Source organism: Boleophthalmus pectinirostris, unplaced genomic scaffold (assembly GCF_026225935.1).
Source record: "Boleophthalmus pectinirostris isolate CB_2022bp ecotype Guang Dong unplaced genomic scaffold, ASM2622593v1 HiC_scaffold_3, whole genome shotgun sequence".
Classification (NCBI taxonomy): domain Eukaryota; kingdom Metazoa; phylum Chordata; class Actinopteri; order Gobiiformes; family Gobiidae; genus Boleophthalmus; species Boleophthalmus pectinirostris.
In genome coordinates, this window is record NW_026571299.1 from 36,648,888 (window position 1) to 36,664,232 (window position 15,345).

The following is a 15,345-nucleotide window of genomic DNA, read 5'->3' on the forward strand; positions in this document are numbered from 1 at the left end:
CTCTGAATAATGATGCCCACGCAGACGGCATCATATTTTCAATTTAGCAGAAGCAGGACGCTATGGGGGACTCATTCCCTATCTATTTACATCACAAGCTGAGTAAGTTTACATGTGCTATACAGTTCCTAATAAGACCTACAAGTTTTATGTTTGACAGTGACAGTATAATGTTTTATCATTTTCAAGCCTATCTTGTCATTGCATTTATTCCACGAGGTGACAATTCTATGGAGAACAGTGGTTTCTTCATAACACATCTATTTTTTGAGAAACATTAAGTCGCCTCACGGTTCCAAGTCAGGTTCTGACTGAGTCTAGTCCATGTCATCAAAATATTAATTTATGACTTGTAAGGCTACATCTATGGTAATTTGGATTTCATTTGTGATTTGACAGCCCCTCATAGTGTCTTGCAGAAAGTCAAATGACAAACAAAAGTTGTGTCTGTAACCTATGTAACAAGTCTCTACTCAGTAGCCTTTTGTATATTAAATTTCCTCTTTGCACTTTGGCAACACTAGGGGCCAGGCACGAGGCGGTGCTGCCAGCTGCCTGATAGAGGGACCCCATGGCCTACAACTGAAGAGACTCTGCATTGCTGTCATTCCTGCTGCAGGGGGCTGATAGTGCCACTGAAGGATAAGACAGTGGCTCATGTGCTTTCTATGGACAAGCTAGCATGCTGCATTTAATTTAGTTGTGTTAAACAGACGTACTGCTTTGCTGACAACTTTTCAGAATAACATTTTGTTTCAGTTTTTTTCTTGAAATTGAAAGGATAATTCTAATAAACTAAAAAGGTAAGACAAGCAGATATTCTCTTCACACAAAGATATTTTATAAAAGATGTATACCAGCTTTTCCTGCTGACCTTTATGTTTACCTATACCAGACTACACCAATCATATATAGCAACTTTGTGATGATCCCACATGACCCTGTTTGTTTGCAGATGGCAGGCTCCATCTTCACTAACCTGGATAACCTGTGTAATGTGGATTGTAGCAATGTCCACCCTCTTATGTGTCACCTTTGCCACGAGCAATACCAGTCCCCTTGTCTGCTGGACTGTTACCACATCTTCTGTGCCCGCTGCTTAAGAGGGCGCACCAATGACAACCGCCTCAACTGCCCCCTCTGTGGGTAAGAAAAAGCAGTGACATATCTCATGCTCATGTCCTTGTATTTAGGCATACTATTTAATGAATCTATTATTACCCTATTTTCTGTTATTATGGTCAGTATTTCATTATTAAGAAAAAGCTGTTTTTTTAATACTTCTGGGTCAAAACAGAAAATGTTCCTCAGATACACAGTTCTTCACATAGCTTTGACAATTATAAACTAATAACACAGTTCTCTTTAGGGCTTTTGACAAATGATATTGACATGTATGGCAGGCTGCATTTAAATGTCATGATTTACCTTGTCACTTGTACAAGCTGAAAACGATTCTGGTTTGAAAAACAGGGGCGTTGGGCATCCCCTCTCTTTTGGCTGCAGTGACTTTGGAGTGAAGTTGTTGTGGAGCGGCAGTGAGTGGCCGGAGCAGCTGCGTGGTCCAGCAGTCCCTGGGGCCAACGGGTTCTGCTGAGACCAGTCAGTCACACAACAAACAAAGCATGGTGGCATTTGGCCCTGATGCCTGGAGCTCAAGGCAATCAGATGCAGTCACATGATACTGACCTATTCAAACCCTAATAAAGAATGCCCTGCCAGTCACCTTCATGTGGTGCTCACTTACCACAAGCAATAAACTTGCTACACTTAACTTCATGTAAATACACCGTCCTTGATTTTATCTACTTTGAATTAGAATTTTTGCCATTGATATGCAAGTGATGACAATGGCAACACCCACTATGACGTAAACATCGTGTGAAACAATTTTGTTGTAATCAAGTAGGTGCAGAGCCAATGGGTTCAAGCTACAAAGCCTGTTGCCTTAGTTTCTATTTCTACAAATGGCAGGCTTCACACAGCTGCTTTTTTAGGAACTGCACATCTAGGAATTCACTCTCCTCTGCAATTAGTTTTGCACAATAGGTCCCTCACTCAGACAAACACAAGCTTAACAGGAAAAGCTGGCTATTTGCAGTTATTTACAATGAGACAAGACTGGACTTTTAGAATAAAATGCCGAATAAAATAAAAATCATTTCTATACAAAATAATTATGCACACACTGTGGCTCAAATGAAATTGCTTTATTTAGATGAATTGTTTCAAGATGTAAAAACAAAAGCTCTTTGCATATAAGTTTGTTTTGTTTACATAAATCTACAACTTAACAACTTAAAATACCCCTCTTGTCTTATACTAGTATTTAAGTTAACTTATTTTGTACCCAGTTTTAACTTATGTAGAAGGGTCTTAAGTGTACTGGGTTGTTTGGTTATCTAAAAGTTATTTTAGTTATCTTGCTCATATCCCTCTGTTTTCATGTCATTCAGTCCAAGATCCTCATTCTGCTCAAATGTGCGTGTGTATTTCTCAACTGTCATTTCTGGATCTGGTTCAGGAGCATACACATTTTGCAGGTAGCTGTTCCCTGCTGGGTCATCCAAAATAATGTGAACATCCATTTCACCTGCTATTACTTTTTCAATCTTTCCACCAAACTCTTTGAGCTTCTGGATTTTATCCGTGATGCCACTGTCCCCTGAGACGAAGGGATTTTTGTCCACAATCAGATCCTTGATGTCTTTAAGAAGCCCCTCTAGCGTTGTGAACTTTCCTCCTAGTGCTGCCATTCCCAACTCAAACTCCAGTTCAGGGATGAGTACAGCACAGGTCTCGGACTTGAGCACATCCCTGGTCATGTCTGAAACATCTGTGACATGAAGGGTGATCTTAGTACCCTGCTCCTCAGTTGCCCCACCAGATTTGACTTCATTTGTCCGGTGCCCGCAGTAATCACAGTTGGTCGCCATGATGATTACTTCTTTAAAATGGGGAATATTGACAAGTTTCATGTTAGTTTTGGCAGGCCTGTTGCATTCAGGGCAATTGGTGTCAAAAATCAAAACCTCATTTCTCATAGTATCAATGTCATTTGCAGCTGGTTCATCTACTTCTGTACCATCATCATCGTCAGGTCGTACACCCAGCTGTTTGTCCTGCTCAATAGTCCGCTTAAACTTGGTCACTGTCAGAGCTTCGTCTTTCTGTGGGGCCAGAGGATTCTCCATGAAACTGTTCCCCGAAGGATCTTCTATCACCAAAGTAAATTCCTCCTCGACGTCTTTTAGCTTCTGCAGTTTTTGGATAAATTGGTCTATTCTAGCTGCCACCTCTGGATCAGCCTCTCTCCTCGCGGGCTGGTCTTGCTCCAAGCCTGCCACAGCTCTGTCCAATAACCCCTCAATAGTTGACAATGAGCCTTTTGTGTGAAAGGAGGTATTTCGAAATCCAACTCAGGAATCCTGGTAGTGGCACTGTCAGCTTTGACCACCTCGCGATTCAAATCTTGTTTTGTTTTTATCTTCAGTGTGTAGCAAACCCCCTGATCTTGAATCTGTCCCGCAGACTGAATTTCTGTGTTGGACCAATGACAGTGGTCACAATTGAAAGAGCTTACGATTATCTCTCTGAAGAAGGGTATTCTGGTGAGAAGCAGACGCGTCGTCCCATTTTTGTAGCAGTTCATGCACAAGCTCTCGATCTCTGTGGGCTGCCAGTCGTCATCAGTTCCAATATCTCTGATTATGTTCTCTCCTCGTACACCGTCTTCTCTTATACCAGACATTTTGCCCGTCTAAACAAAATGCGTCTTCGCTCTACCGACCTATGCACACTCCGAGGTAGTTTTTCGACCTTGTGCTAGAAGTTTCTCGATAAAAGCTTTCGCACACGCCTTTCTGAAGCACACGTTTGGCTTCTATATTATACTTCCGCTTCCGCGATGTCTTCTTTTGTGGTTGCGTCGTGTCAAATATTTCTGTACTGCCTCTATTGGTCCGTAGCAGAACTACTACATTGCAGGAAGTCAACCTCCAAACAAACTATAAATAATTGGTATTATCAGTAAGCTATTGTGTCTAACACTGTTAGATTTAGGCTTAATTGTACATGATATTTCATTAACTTGGTGGGACTTAGCTTACTATTTAGCTAATGAATTAATTGGATTTCTATAGCGCGTGAAATTAAATTAATCATTGGATTTCTGTAGCGCCTTTCAAGTCACCCAAATCGATCTACTGAGCATTATTCATTCATGCCACACTTGATGGTGGTAAGCTACTATTGTTGCCACAGCTGCCCTGGGGCAGGCTGAGGGAAGTGAGGCTGTCAATCTGCGCCATTGGCCCCTCCACCATCACTCACACACAAAATACGGTCATATTAGGCAAAGTACTAACGAGGCCTGACCTTGCTTAGCTTCTGACAAGCCAGTGCAGCCAACTATATATATATATATATATATATATAATATATATATATATATATATATATATATATATATATATATATATATATATTATATATAAATTATTTATTTTATTTGATTTTATTTGATTGTTATACTAGAAAATAAACAACTGCAATTAACAAAAATATTTCTTTTTTTTTTTTTTTTTGCCACAGGTATCCATCTATGCTTAAGGGGAATAATGCCCTCCCACCAGAAGATCGTCTGTTAAAGTTTCTTGTTGACAGCAACACAGACTGTGAGGAGACAGTACTGTGTGCAAACTGTGATCAGGAGAGCAGAAAGGTAATGTCTGATGATGAGTCATGCATTTTAAATGGCCAAATGTTATGTGTAATTTTAGTTTATTTAATACACTATTTTCTGCAGGACCAAGGAGTCATGTATTATTGTAATACATGCAGCCAGCCCCTGTGTGCCTCCTGCCGTGAGCTGACACATAAAGCCAGAATGTTTGCCCATCATGAGATTGTGTCCTTAGCCAAGCGCACCCGAGCCAAACACAAGATGTGCTGTGAGTGGTGCCTTTAATCAACTTAAATCACAAATACTAGGTCACCGCTGCTTTATTAAATGAGTACAGATGTGCATGTTTGTGGTCGCCCTGTTGGTACATATGGATTCTGCTCAGGTCCCGATCAAATTCTGGAAGGCACCTGTGTGCAGAAATTTCAATGAGCCCTAAATGCTGCAGTGTTTTTGCTTCTCTGCTTCCATTTTCCACACAATATATACGTGCTATGTAAAAGTCATTCTTTATATTTTAAAAGTCAACCTGTGTTTTGCACATTATTCTGGGCCCCTTTAAAGTGTGTGTCAAAGCTGGCTCAGTGCAGTAGCAGAATACACACACTGAAGTTAAAAGACATTTGTATCTCTGCAGCTCTTCACCAGGAGCCCTATATCCTCTTCTCAACTCAGAACAAGTCAATGCTTTGCATCAAGTGCTTCAGAGACATGCAAGTGTGAGTGGTTTTTCACACAATATTTATGGAAGTGAAAAGTTATCTCCTCTCTTTAAACTGGGGTTTGTTCTGTGCTCATGAAGAGAGAGTCGGACCCACTGCATTGATATTGAAACTGCATATGTCCAAGGCTGTGAGATGTTGGACCAGGCTGTCCTGGTAGGATATTAGCTTTCAGTTACACACATCCTGCATATACAATGTCTAAAATGCTTATTATGCATTTATTTAATTTGATATTTTTCTTTGTGGCATCTCAGGTGGTGAAAGAGCTACAGACTTCAGCACGAGAGGCAATAGTTCTGCTGAGAGCGATGATAGGTGAAGTGTGCTTGAATGTAGAGGAAGAGGAGAGTGCTATTTGTACTCTGTTCAACAGCTTACAGGTTGTATTATTGTTCTTTTTTTAATGTGATTCCATTTAATATATTTGATATTTGATTGATCCTAAAAGTACTGGTATAGACACTAGCCATCATATGTTTGTAATCATTTTCAATTCTTCATTCACAAATTTTAGGTTATTGTCCTTACTGAAAGTATAAAAAGATCTTATTATAGGTCCATGCTACAGTCTGACAACATTTGCACAGTTTGTCCACTAGGTGTCACTAGTGTCCTTGTGAAAACCCAAATGAACTGCCTTTGCAACCCACTAGAGCCCTGTACAACCCATTTTGGAATCTTCATCTTTTTGTTTCTTATTTAATTGTTTGACAGCTCAAGGGCATGCTACATTATAAAAAGCACTTATTTGTCTTTTGCAGGAGAAGTTAGCAGAAAGAAAGAAGATTCTGTTAAAAGCAGCACAAAGGTAATGCATGCAGAGTTCCAGATCTGCCAAATGTGTTCTATTATAGTTTTGTTCCATGTTGTCTCAAATCTCTTGGCACAATGGGAGAATCATATTATGCAGCACACAATGGATACATCTTATTAGCTGACATAATTGTATGTCTGTGAATGAATGAAGACTCAGAATGTAACATGTAATAAAGATAAGACAATAACCTTTTTAAATTATTATTACGGTGTGGTTCTTGTTATAAAAATAGGATAAATTATACTGTTAGTTAAATTAATATGTCAATTGCTTCATTCGTACAACAGTACTTGTGTTAAATGTTCAGGCTGTGCAGTGTGAATGTGTGAAATTCTCATTCACAAATGGTTCAAAATGACTACATAATGATCCAGGTCAGTTCTCTCTGTCTGCTTTTCCATTGGTACGTGTGCATGAGGCAATGAGAACAATTTTGTGTATGCCAGTGAGTGTATCAGGTTACTCTCTGTGGGGATTTTTAATGAGATTTTTTGTGACAAGTGTCTTCCATTACTTTCCTCTCGATCACTTGCCTGGAAGACATCCAGCGGCAGGCTTCCCAGAAGGCTGTTAAAGGCTATTTATGTTATGCTTTTGTGTGTCCGGCCCATAGCGGCTCTCTGTGTTTGTTACAGCAGGGAGACAGATAGATTAGTTGCTGGAAACAGGGCGTGCGCTGGTGGCTGGGTGTACTTCCTGAGCTGAATCCTGTGAGTGTGGATGGGATGGTGTAGAGTTACATGTTTGTGTGTGTTTGTTTTTGCAGTCAACACGAAGAGAAGGAGAAGGCACTGAAGGAGCAGCTCTCACACCTCACTGCTCTCCTGCCTACACTTCAGGTACACTCCAACTGCACAACTGTGCCAACTTGCTTTTCATTTTAGTAACAATAATAGATTTTATTTACTTTGCACTTTGAAAAGTATTGCAGTGCAGTTGGTTAAAAGTGTAGTTTTAACCCGCTATGCTGGATAACTTTAGCCTTAAAGCCAGTTTGCCAGGTGCACTAAGTTATCTGTCAAGTGGTTCACCTGCTTCTTGTTTCAGTGGAGATGTTACAGATAGCAGACCCTCCACCAGAAAAGTTGCATAATTCACCTTTAATTCATAGTATCGCTTTAATCACTTTACTTTACTTTTTCACTTTACTTTATTTATTCAAGATGATTTTTTTTTTTTTTCCAGGTTCATCTTGTCACATGTTCTGCTTTTCTCAACTCAGCCAACAAATTTGAGTTTTTGGATATGGGATATGTAAGTACTGCTATTGTAGCATATTGGGCCCAACCTTCTTATTAAAACATTTCAAATTTGTAATTGTATACTGAACTGTGATAAATGTAAAAAGATGTTCTTAAGACCATGCATGCCACAATGTAAAAATATTGCAAAGATCATTGTGAAGAGACATACAGTTATACAGTTGTTGACAATTAGGGACACCATGACCAAACAAACGAAGTGGAATACTTTGTTCTTGACTATGATTAAATTGTGACCTGAATAATCCTGATTATCGATTAACTGAATAATGAATGACATCTCTACTAAAGCCATTATAGAAGCATTAGCCAGTTCAGCCCAGAGTCACGTTAGTATGAAACAGGGGTCATCTATAATGTCTGTGCGAGGTAAAGGAGGTCACAGAATCACCCCTGGATATTTTTGCTTACACAGCAACTGATGGAGCGACTGCAGTGCATTGTAAAGCTGCCTCATCGGCTCAGACCAGTGCAAAGCAGCAAAGTGAGTACACGCATACCCAAAATCAAACTCTTTTTGCTGTATTTTGAGATAGTAACATACATAATTAATACAATAAAATAATAATAATAAAAAAAACTACATTCCAGATAACTGAATCTTACATATGCTCAATTTGCTCAATTACAAAAACACCAGAAGAAGTGAAACCCGAATAGTGTTGCTTAGGGTTATTTTTCCTCACAATAAAGCATAAAGCAAAGCCATATCCTGATCATGTATTTTCCTGTTAAGATCAACACTGATTATCGCAATGAGTTTGCCCGGTGCCTTGAGCCGCTGCTGCTGATCGGAGCACGTGGCCCTGCTTCTGTCAGTGGCTGCACCAACAGGTACAATCATTAACCTCGCACTGATTTGTTTAACCTCTGTCATGTAGTCAGAGCTTTCCTGGAAGCTCGTCATTTCGTGTGTAGGCTTTGCTGCCATGGCTGTAGTCGTGTTTTTTGGATGCTTCCAAGAAATAAAAATCTTTGATAGTTTATGTCACACTTGTGAAGCATCCCAACTTCAAATCCAGGAATGGTTGAGAGTGCAGATGGCAGACGGTGATGACTGCAGGGAGAGGAAAGGAGGCGCCATGCTGAGTCCCACTATGGCAGTAATTCTGTCCATCAGTGAGCTGCGGATGCTCCTGTTTACGTAACACACTGTTCACTCACTGTACTTTCTGTGGGGAGGGGGGCCGACAGGGGACTGAGGACATGTCTGCAGGTATACAGTCTCTAAATTACAGTATTCTTTATTTATAATTGGAGGGTTTTAGTCTAGTCTCTTTGAAATTATATTTGGGCCTTGAGAAAATTGCTTATTTTTCATAATGTTAATGTGACATTAAGGCAGTATTATGTCATGGATCATGAAATGTACAACCCAAGTGAAAATAACAAATACCTTAATGTTCTTGGCACTAAATTAAATATGCATTTAAATTTCTGTAATGATAAAGTCATTGGCTTCAAAAGATTAAGATTAAGGGAAAAGAAAAAACAAGAATCCAACATTTTCAGAAGAAAGTCCTATGTCTTCGTTCTCATCTCTTCTCACATTCACACTCCCTGATGGTAATTTTTTGTACACATTTCAGTTTCCCAACTGTTCGCAGGTCCTTAAGCCTACTCAGTAATGCCAACAGACTGACAACTCTCCCATCCAACTTGTTTAGCAGTGCTGCCAATGCAACATGCGAAGTGGGCAGGGATTGGTGGCTGTCCCGTCTGGCACTATTTTTATCGTGATTTCACAGAACTCTCTTTGATTCATGTGGAAGTTGGCATGTAGGGGGGTGGAGAGATGGGGGGTGAAGAGAGGGGGGTGGACCTGTGCTGTCCCGGGACCCTGATGTCACAGCTTTAGCTCAGACGCACTTGTTAATTTGAATGAGTATATGCAGGTTATGAGGCAAGCACATTGTACACAGATCCTCTGTTGGCTCAACACTGGGCAGGAGATCAAGCTGCAGGTAAATGCCTTAATGCTTTGCAGATTTTAGGCAAGGTTTATTACTTTGTAATATAGGTTGATGTAGGTGAGAATGGTTTCTTGTCTCTTAGATATTGTTGCCTGTAACTGTTAATTTAGACAGCAAGTGGGGATTTAAAGTTTTTCTCACGCCAAACGGCTCCGACAGAGGCTCGCGTGTCTTCCTTGTTTTCTAACACATCCTAATATTTTGTACAGTATCTGTATTTGGTAGATGCCCAGATGAGGTGATAGCTAAGGGTTTTTGCACTTTTAACTAAACAATTTTTTCACTTTTTTTTTTTTGTCTTTTTTCTGAGAATGTGAGACTTTTTTACTTCAGGCATAATATCTAATTGGTCATGTTGGGACAAAACCTGAATGCTCAAAGGAATAATTTCTATGGCAACGTGTGAAACACATAGTGGTACCCAAGCCAAGGTAAAATGGCTCCAGGCATTGCTGTTACTAAACCCACCTGGATGTGTGGTTACTTTTGGCGCGTTTTGTTGGTGTGTTGTGTCACATATGTTTGGTGGTGAAGGGGACAGTGCAAAGATTTTCACATTTCAAGACCTGTCTTTCAAACTACAGCAGGTTGTTAAGCCAAAAGTTGTAGAGTGTTATCCTCACAATGTTTAATTTAATGTGTCAGTGTCACTATAAATTGGAAAAGTTGGTATATATCACATTATAACAAAATATTGGGTTTACATGTGCTTAGTGTCTAAATATAAGAAATAAATTAATTCTTAATACTTCAAGATTTTCTGAATTCTAAATATGGTTAAAGATAATTGGTGTTTGTAGTCCATTGATTGCTGTTCACTTTACCCCATAAATGTACTGCTGGTTAGGGCTGGGCAAAAAAATCTATTAGATTCATTAACTGAATTTAGAGTCCAAATCGATTAGTGTTTTTGGAAGAAAATAGATTTCCTGCATTCGTCAGGCTGCTTACTATAGTCACAGAGACTAAAGTTTACCACAGGGACATGCAGCACTGAAAATCAGTGACATCAGATGAAATGTTTTGGCTGCATGTTTAATGCAATAGTTTGTTTTATCTCATTCATTAAAGATTTCCTCAATGGCCAATGGCTTAAATATGATCACTGAATAATATCTTCTTTTCAGTTTTTACCATTTTCCATTTTTAGTAGAGGGAGGAAAAATTGAAAATCAATTATTTTGAGAAAAAAAAATTACTAATTCATAATTTAGTCCGTAATAGATGAGGGCTGATAAAAGAAGTCATTTGATTTTGAATGAAATTTTAAAAGTATACACATAATGAAAAATGTCATTGTTAAACTGTGTATCACAAAACATTCCTTGGTGTAGTAGATGAGTGAGTTCCTCAAGAGTCTGTACTCAGAAAAGCTCTTTTAATAAGAGGGTTATTGTGGAGAGGTTTGGGTCACACTTGAGCAGAAGAGGGGCTCATTCATTAGTGCTTTTGGTCCTCAGGCTGCAGTCTCCTCTATCTGTGTGCTGCCGCTCCCCGTCCCTCAGTGAGATGCCCGTGGGTTCCATGCTTGGGCGCAGACCCACCTCTCACCGAAACGTCTGCACCAAAGTCCTACTGGCAGAGGGCAAAGAGACCCCCTTCACCGAGCACTGCCGCAGCTATGAGAACAACTACAGGGTCAGTGCATTAAATATTTCAAGTATCACTACATTAGTATTGAAAGTACTATTGAAAGTAACATTTTTGCCCAAGGGGCAATTTAAGGAGTTGTAAACGATAAACACCCAAAACACACAGAGTTGTAAATATATGCAAGTAAAGAAATACTAAACAAAGACACATCACAGTACAATGAAATAATAATAGTAGCATTACTAACCTAAGAGGACTTGTAGTATTGATAGAAAACATCTACCAGAAAAAAGCTGCAGCTGTACTATTATTTAATTATATAGGTTTATGTTGTCGTTTTTATGTCTTCATTTAGTTTAGGACTTTATTCACACGTATTATGAGCTGAATGAACAGCCTATGTTGTACTTCTTCCTAGAACAAATCCCTAGCTTTCCTCTTGTTTCCCTTTGTACTTTCAGACTTTGCAGGCCGATATCCAGAGCTTGAAGGATCAGGTTCAGGAGCTGCACCGGGACCTGACCAAGCACCACTCCATCATCAACACAGAGAAGATGGGAGAGATCATGGACAGGTCTCTCCACATCGACCACCAGATCACCTCCCAGTACTCCACAGTAGAGACCATGAGGGCCATGTTTGAAGAGGTGTGCCAGATAGTAGTAGTTTTTAGTTTTTTCATATTGAAAACTCAATTTCAATACTCAGAAAGATGTATTTTACATGATAATAATAAACACAATGTCAGTATTTTCTCTGTATTGTAGTACAAGTAGTTTCTTTAATTTTTGTTCTGATCAAAACAAATCTAAAACTGTTCATGCAAGATCCATTTCTGTCCAGTTTATGTGATTTTAGTTTTGCTTGTTCATATATTTTCAATACTAGTTTCAGTATTGATTAATATCTGGCTACAGATTTTTTAAGTCTACACCATATTCAGTAAAGTGCAAAAATGCTGTTGACCAGATTGCTAAAGAACTTTTAGTGCATTCTGTATCAGGGATTGTGAGGAATTACAGATCTTTGTGCAAGAGACTTTTTTTTTTCGGAAACTTCTATAAGTGGTTCTCACACTGTGATATGCCAGATCATTTTGATGATACACAGACACTTCTTCAAGTCCAGGTTTGTCTAATCAGAATACATTTTCTGCACATTTAATAATAATATAATAATACATAACACTTGTATAATACATATTGTGCCCTCCTTTATGGTTACTCCCAGACTTTAGGTCTGGGGGTACTTGGACATGTACTTGGACATGATGTCAAAAGTTCATATCTACACTATGTTTGAAAAATCAGCTTATGAATCATTTGTATTTTTGTTGTAATTGTGTCTTTGAACACAACATGGCAACATGCTCTCTTGATACAGAGCTAAGGCATTTGCCCAGTACTGTACTTCATTGCCTATTTATATTGTTCTCTGTTATTCAAATGATCTTCATGCATATAGATAGATTAAAGGTACTATTTTTACCATTCCCTTTAGATCTGGGAAGACACTTTCCAGAGAGTCACAAATGAGCAAGAAATCTATGAAGGTTTGTGCAGTAAAAATATAATGTGATACTTTTGACTTAAAATTTTATACAGCCTAAATATTTCATGTTTTTAGCCCAGTTGCATGATCTACTGCAGCTGAAGCAAGAGAATTCCTACCTGACCACGATCGCCAAACAAATCAGCCCCTATATCATGTCCATAGCCAAGGTCAAAGAGAGACTGGAGCCCAGGTACTTCTCAGAGCATGTAAAATTATTCAATATAAGCCAAATGCTACTGAAGAAAACAGCGAATTCAGCTCAGATAAATTGTAGTGTAATACATACGTAACTGTCTCAGATTCTGTTTTTTGAGAGTGTGTTGGTGTTTTTTAGGTTTCAGGAACCAAAAGAGCCTCATGATGACCGCACAGAGACAATGCTGAAAATTTATGAAGACAGTGTTTTGCAGAAACAAAGTCATGACAGGTAACAATGATATGGGTGATAACAGATTGCATGTTAATTACCTCCCTAAGAAATATTATCAATTTACACCACTTTATTAGAACAAATGCAATTACTTGAAATGTGTGTTCATCAAAATCATGCACACTGTATGTGTTTAGAGTTATAACACCTGGGGAAAGTTGCACTCTAGACAAATAGTTACTATGAATAAAGAAGGCAATAAAAATCTGCATGAACATGAATCATGAACAAACCTTTAGTTTGATGTGCCAACTGAGGAAGTTAAATATTAATTTCAGTCTATACTCAATACATGGTTTCAGCTTCCTGTTTAAAGGCAACATTTTAAGGACATTTCACCATTCTAAAAACATGGTCCTAATTTTCCATCATTCTGAAAACCATTAGATATACTAGTAATTATACCCTGGAGATCAAGACATATATAGTTGCTCTGTGTATAGTAAAGGCTACAAAATCTAACTAACTGGATCATTGCACAAACTGGGTCAAAATTTGCGTGTTAACTCCCAACTCTATTAAAGTGTCACATTGTTGTATAACTTATTTCTGCTTGCCAACCTTAAAGGTGCACTGGGTAACATTTCACCTGCCTGTCTCCATGGAAATGTTATTGCTTTTTCTAGAAAATTCCACAGAATAGATTAAACCATTCCATCACAAGGGAAGCAAGCAGGTAATAGCACTGCACTACATCAGATCTGTCATCTCCTATTCACAGAAGGAATTAATGTGTTTTGGGCAATAGAAACACCTGTAATGAATAAATGCAAGATATATATGTTTGATATCATCCATGGAATTTTCCAGACAAAGCAATAACATCTCCATGGAGACAAGCAGGTGACAGACCCTCCACCAGAAAAGTTGCGAAGTAAACCAAAAGTATAAACCATTATAAACCAAAGTATCTCATTTACTTTCCATCCACAGTAATACCCGTCTGAGCGACCCAGACCACACGAGCCTCCTGCTGATCCCAGATTCAGGGGAGAGTCCTGTCAAGACCAATCGACCCGTGCACCAGAGGGTCCCCGCGGAGACGTCCAGTCACCACCAGATGCCTTCATAAATGCCAACATTTGATTTTCTGTCCTCCCTCATCCCCCTCTGCTCAGCTACGTGCCTTAATGCAAGCACAACACACTTTAGCACGGCACTCGGGACTTCCACTGCTGCCCTGATACAAGAGAATAAATAACTGTCAAGCACTCCCCCCTCCACGCAGCCCCCACTGCCCCCCCTCAAGGTGAACTCATGGACAACCATTACCGGGACAGGCTGGTGGAGGTCAGACACTTACTGCTGTCAACACACTACAAAATCATTAGAATTCTTTTTTAGCAAACATGGAATAATAGCGCTCTTTGATTGGAACTTGAGCAGTTTTGCATGTAAATGTGTTAGCTGTGATTTCCTGATAGAGTTCTTGTCTAATATTGTAACAGGCATTTGGTGGATGATGGATGATATGGTTTATATGTTAATATTTTTGGATAATGTCACAATATGGAATCAATGGAATACAGTTTAAGTGTAGATTTTTTGTGGAGAGCAGACATTAGATACTTATGTGGAAATTCCATATCTCATGTAAATAATTTTAGCTATTCTATTCTATTAGCTATAGCTATAACGTTGTGCCCTGTTTTATTATTCTGATATTCACCTGCTTGTGACCCCTTGTGGTTGAGTTGCGTATTTCATTTTGCTCACAGTTAATTTCATATTTTCATATCTATTTGTGAAATAATGGACAGTATTGCTTGTCATATTGTGTTTTAGGTCATTTATGTATGTCTGAGGTTTCTCTGTTACAGTGTGAAAGAGCATCCAGCATTCTGCTCTTATTATAGAAATGTCCCAGTTATTGCCTGTTGTTTGTCCTTGGCCCATTCTTTACACTTGCACCAAAACTCAAGAAAACCACAGCTCTATGAATCATAGAAGTATGCAAGTTTTCATACACTCACTATAATGCAGCTCAAAGCCTCTCTGTTTATAATATCTCATTAGTTGGCAAATGTTGTAATCTAGTACGATTGAATTAACATTTAAATGTTTTAATGAAACATTTCTCAAGTGCTTCATTTTCTTTTTAACCAATTTATTGAAGTGGATTCCATTATTCTTTGAAATGTGATATCGTATGTATAGGCCTAATTTTTGCACTAAGAACATTTAATTTTTATTATGTCCTTTTACTTTTTAATGTTTAATTTCTCTCAGTTGTTTAAAGATAATCATAGTTCAACTCATTAATGTTTTCCCAAGCGCTTCTGTTTTGCAGTAGTACTACTCAAAATG

At 38.7% G+C, this 15,345-nt stretch overlaps 2 protein-coding genes across 2 annotated transcripts; one reads left to right on the top strand and one right to left on the bottom strand.

The window, feature by feature from the left end:
• The first annotated feature begins 538 nt into the window (after nt 1-538).
• rnf207a (ring finger protein 207a) lies at nt 539-14,556 on the top strand. Its single transcript, XM_020940305.2, has 18 exons — nt 539-803; nt 956-1,146; nt 4,594-4,723; nt 4,808-4,952; nt 5,322-5,403; nt 5,487-5,562; nt 5,664-5,789; nt 6,171-6,217; nt 6,993-7,065; nt 7,412-7,480; nt 7,904-7,972; nt 8,225-8,322; nt 10,922-11,099; nt 11,516-11,701; nt 12,555-12,606; nt 12,681-12,798; nt 12,943-13,035; nt 13,972-14,556. The coding sequence occupies exons 2-18, from the start codon at nt 956-958 to the stop codon at nt 14,108-14,110; spliced, it is 1,872 nt and encodes a 623-aa protein (XP_020795964.1). The 5' UTR covers nt 539-803; the 3' UTR covers nt 14,111-14,556.
• zpr1 (ZPR1 zinc finger) lies at nt 2,196-3,912 on the bottom strand. The gene is given in 2 exon segments (XM_055160206.1): nt 2,196-3,391; nt 3,394-3,912. Coding segments are annotated over 2 exon segments (1,335 nt in total). The 5' UTR covers nt 3,752-3,912; the 3' UTR covers nt 2,196-2,414.
• Nucleotides 14,557-15,345: the final 789 nt, after the last annotated feature.

Excerpts from the sequence above, each read along its gene's own strand:
- rnf207a (XM_020940305.2), top strand. The coding sequence starts at position 956 with ATGGCAGGCTCCATCTTCACTAACCTGGATAACCTGTGTAATGTGGAT. Across the intron at positions 11,702-12,554 it reads TGAGGGCCATGTTTGAAGAG|ATCTGGGAAGACACTTTCCA; the intron begins GTGTGCCAGATA and ends CATTCCCTTTAG. Across the intron at positions 12,607-12,680 it reads TGAGCAAGAAATCTATGAAG|CCCAGTTGCATGATCTACTG; the intron begins GTTTGTGCAGTA and ends TCATGTTTTTAG.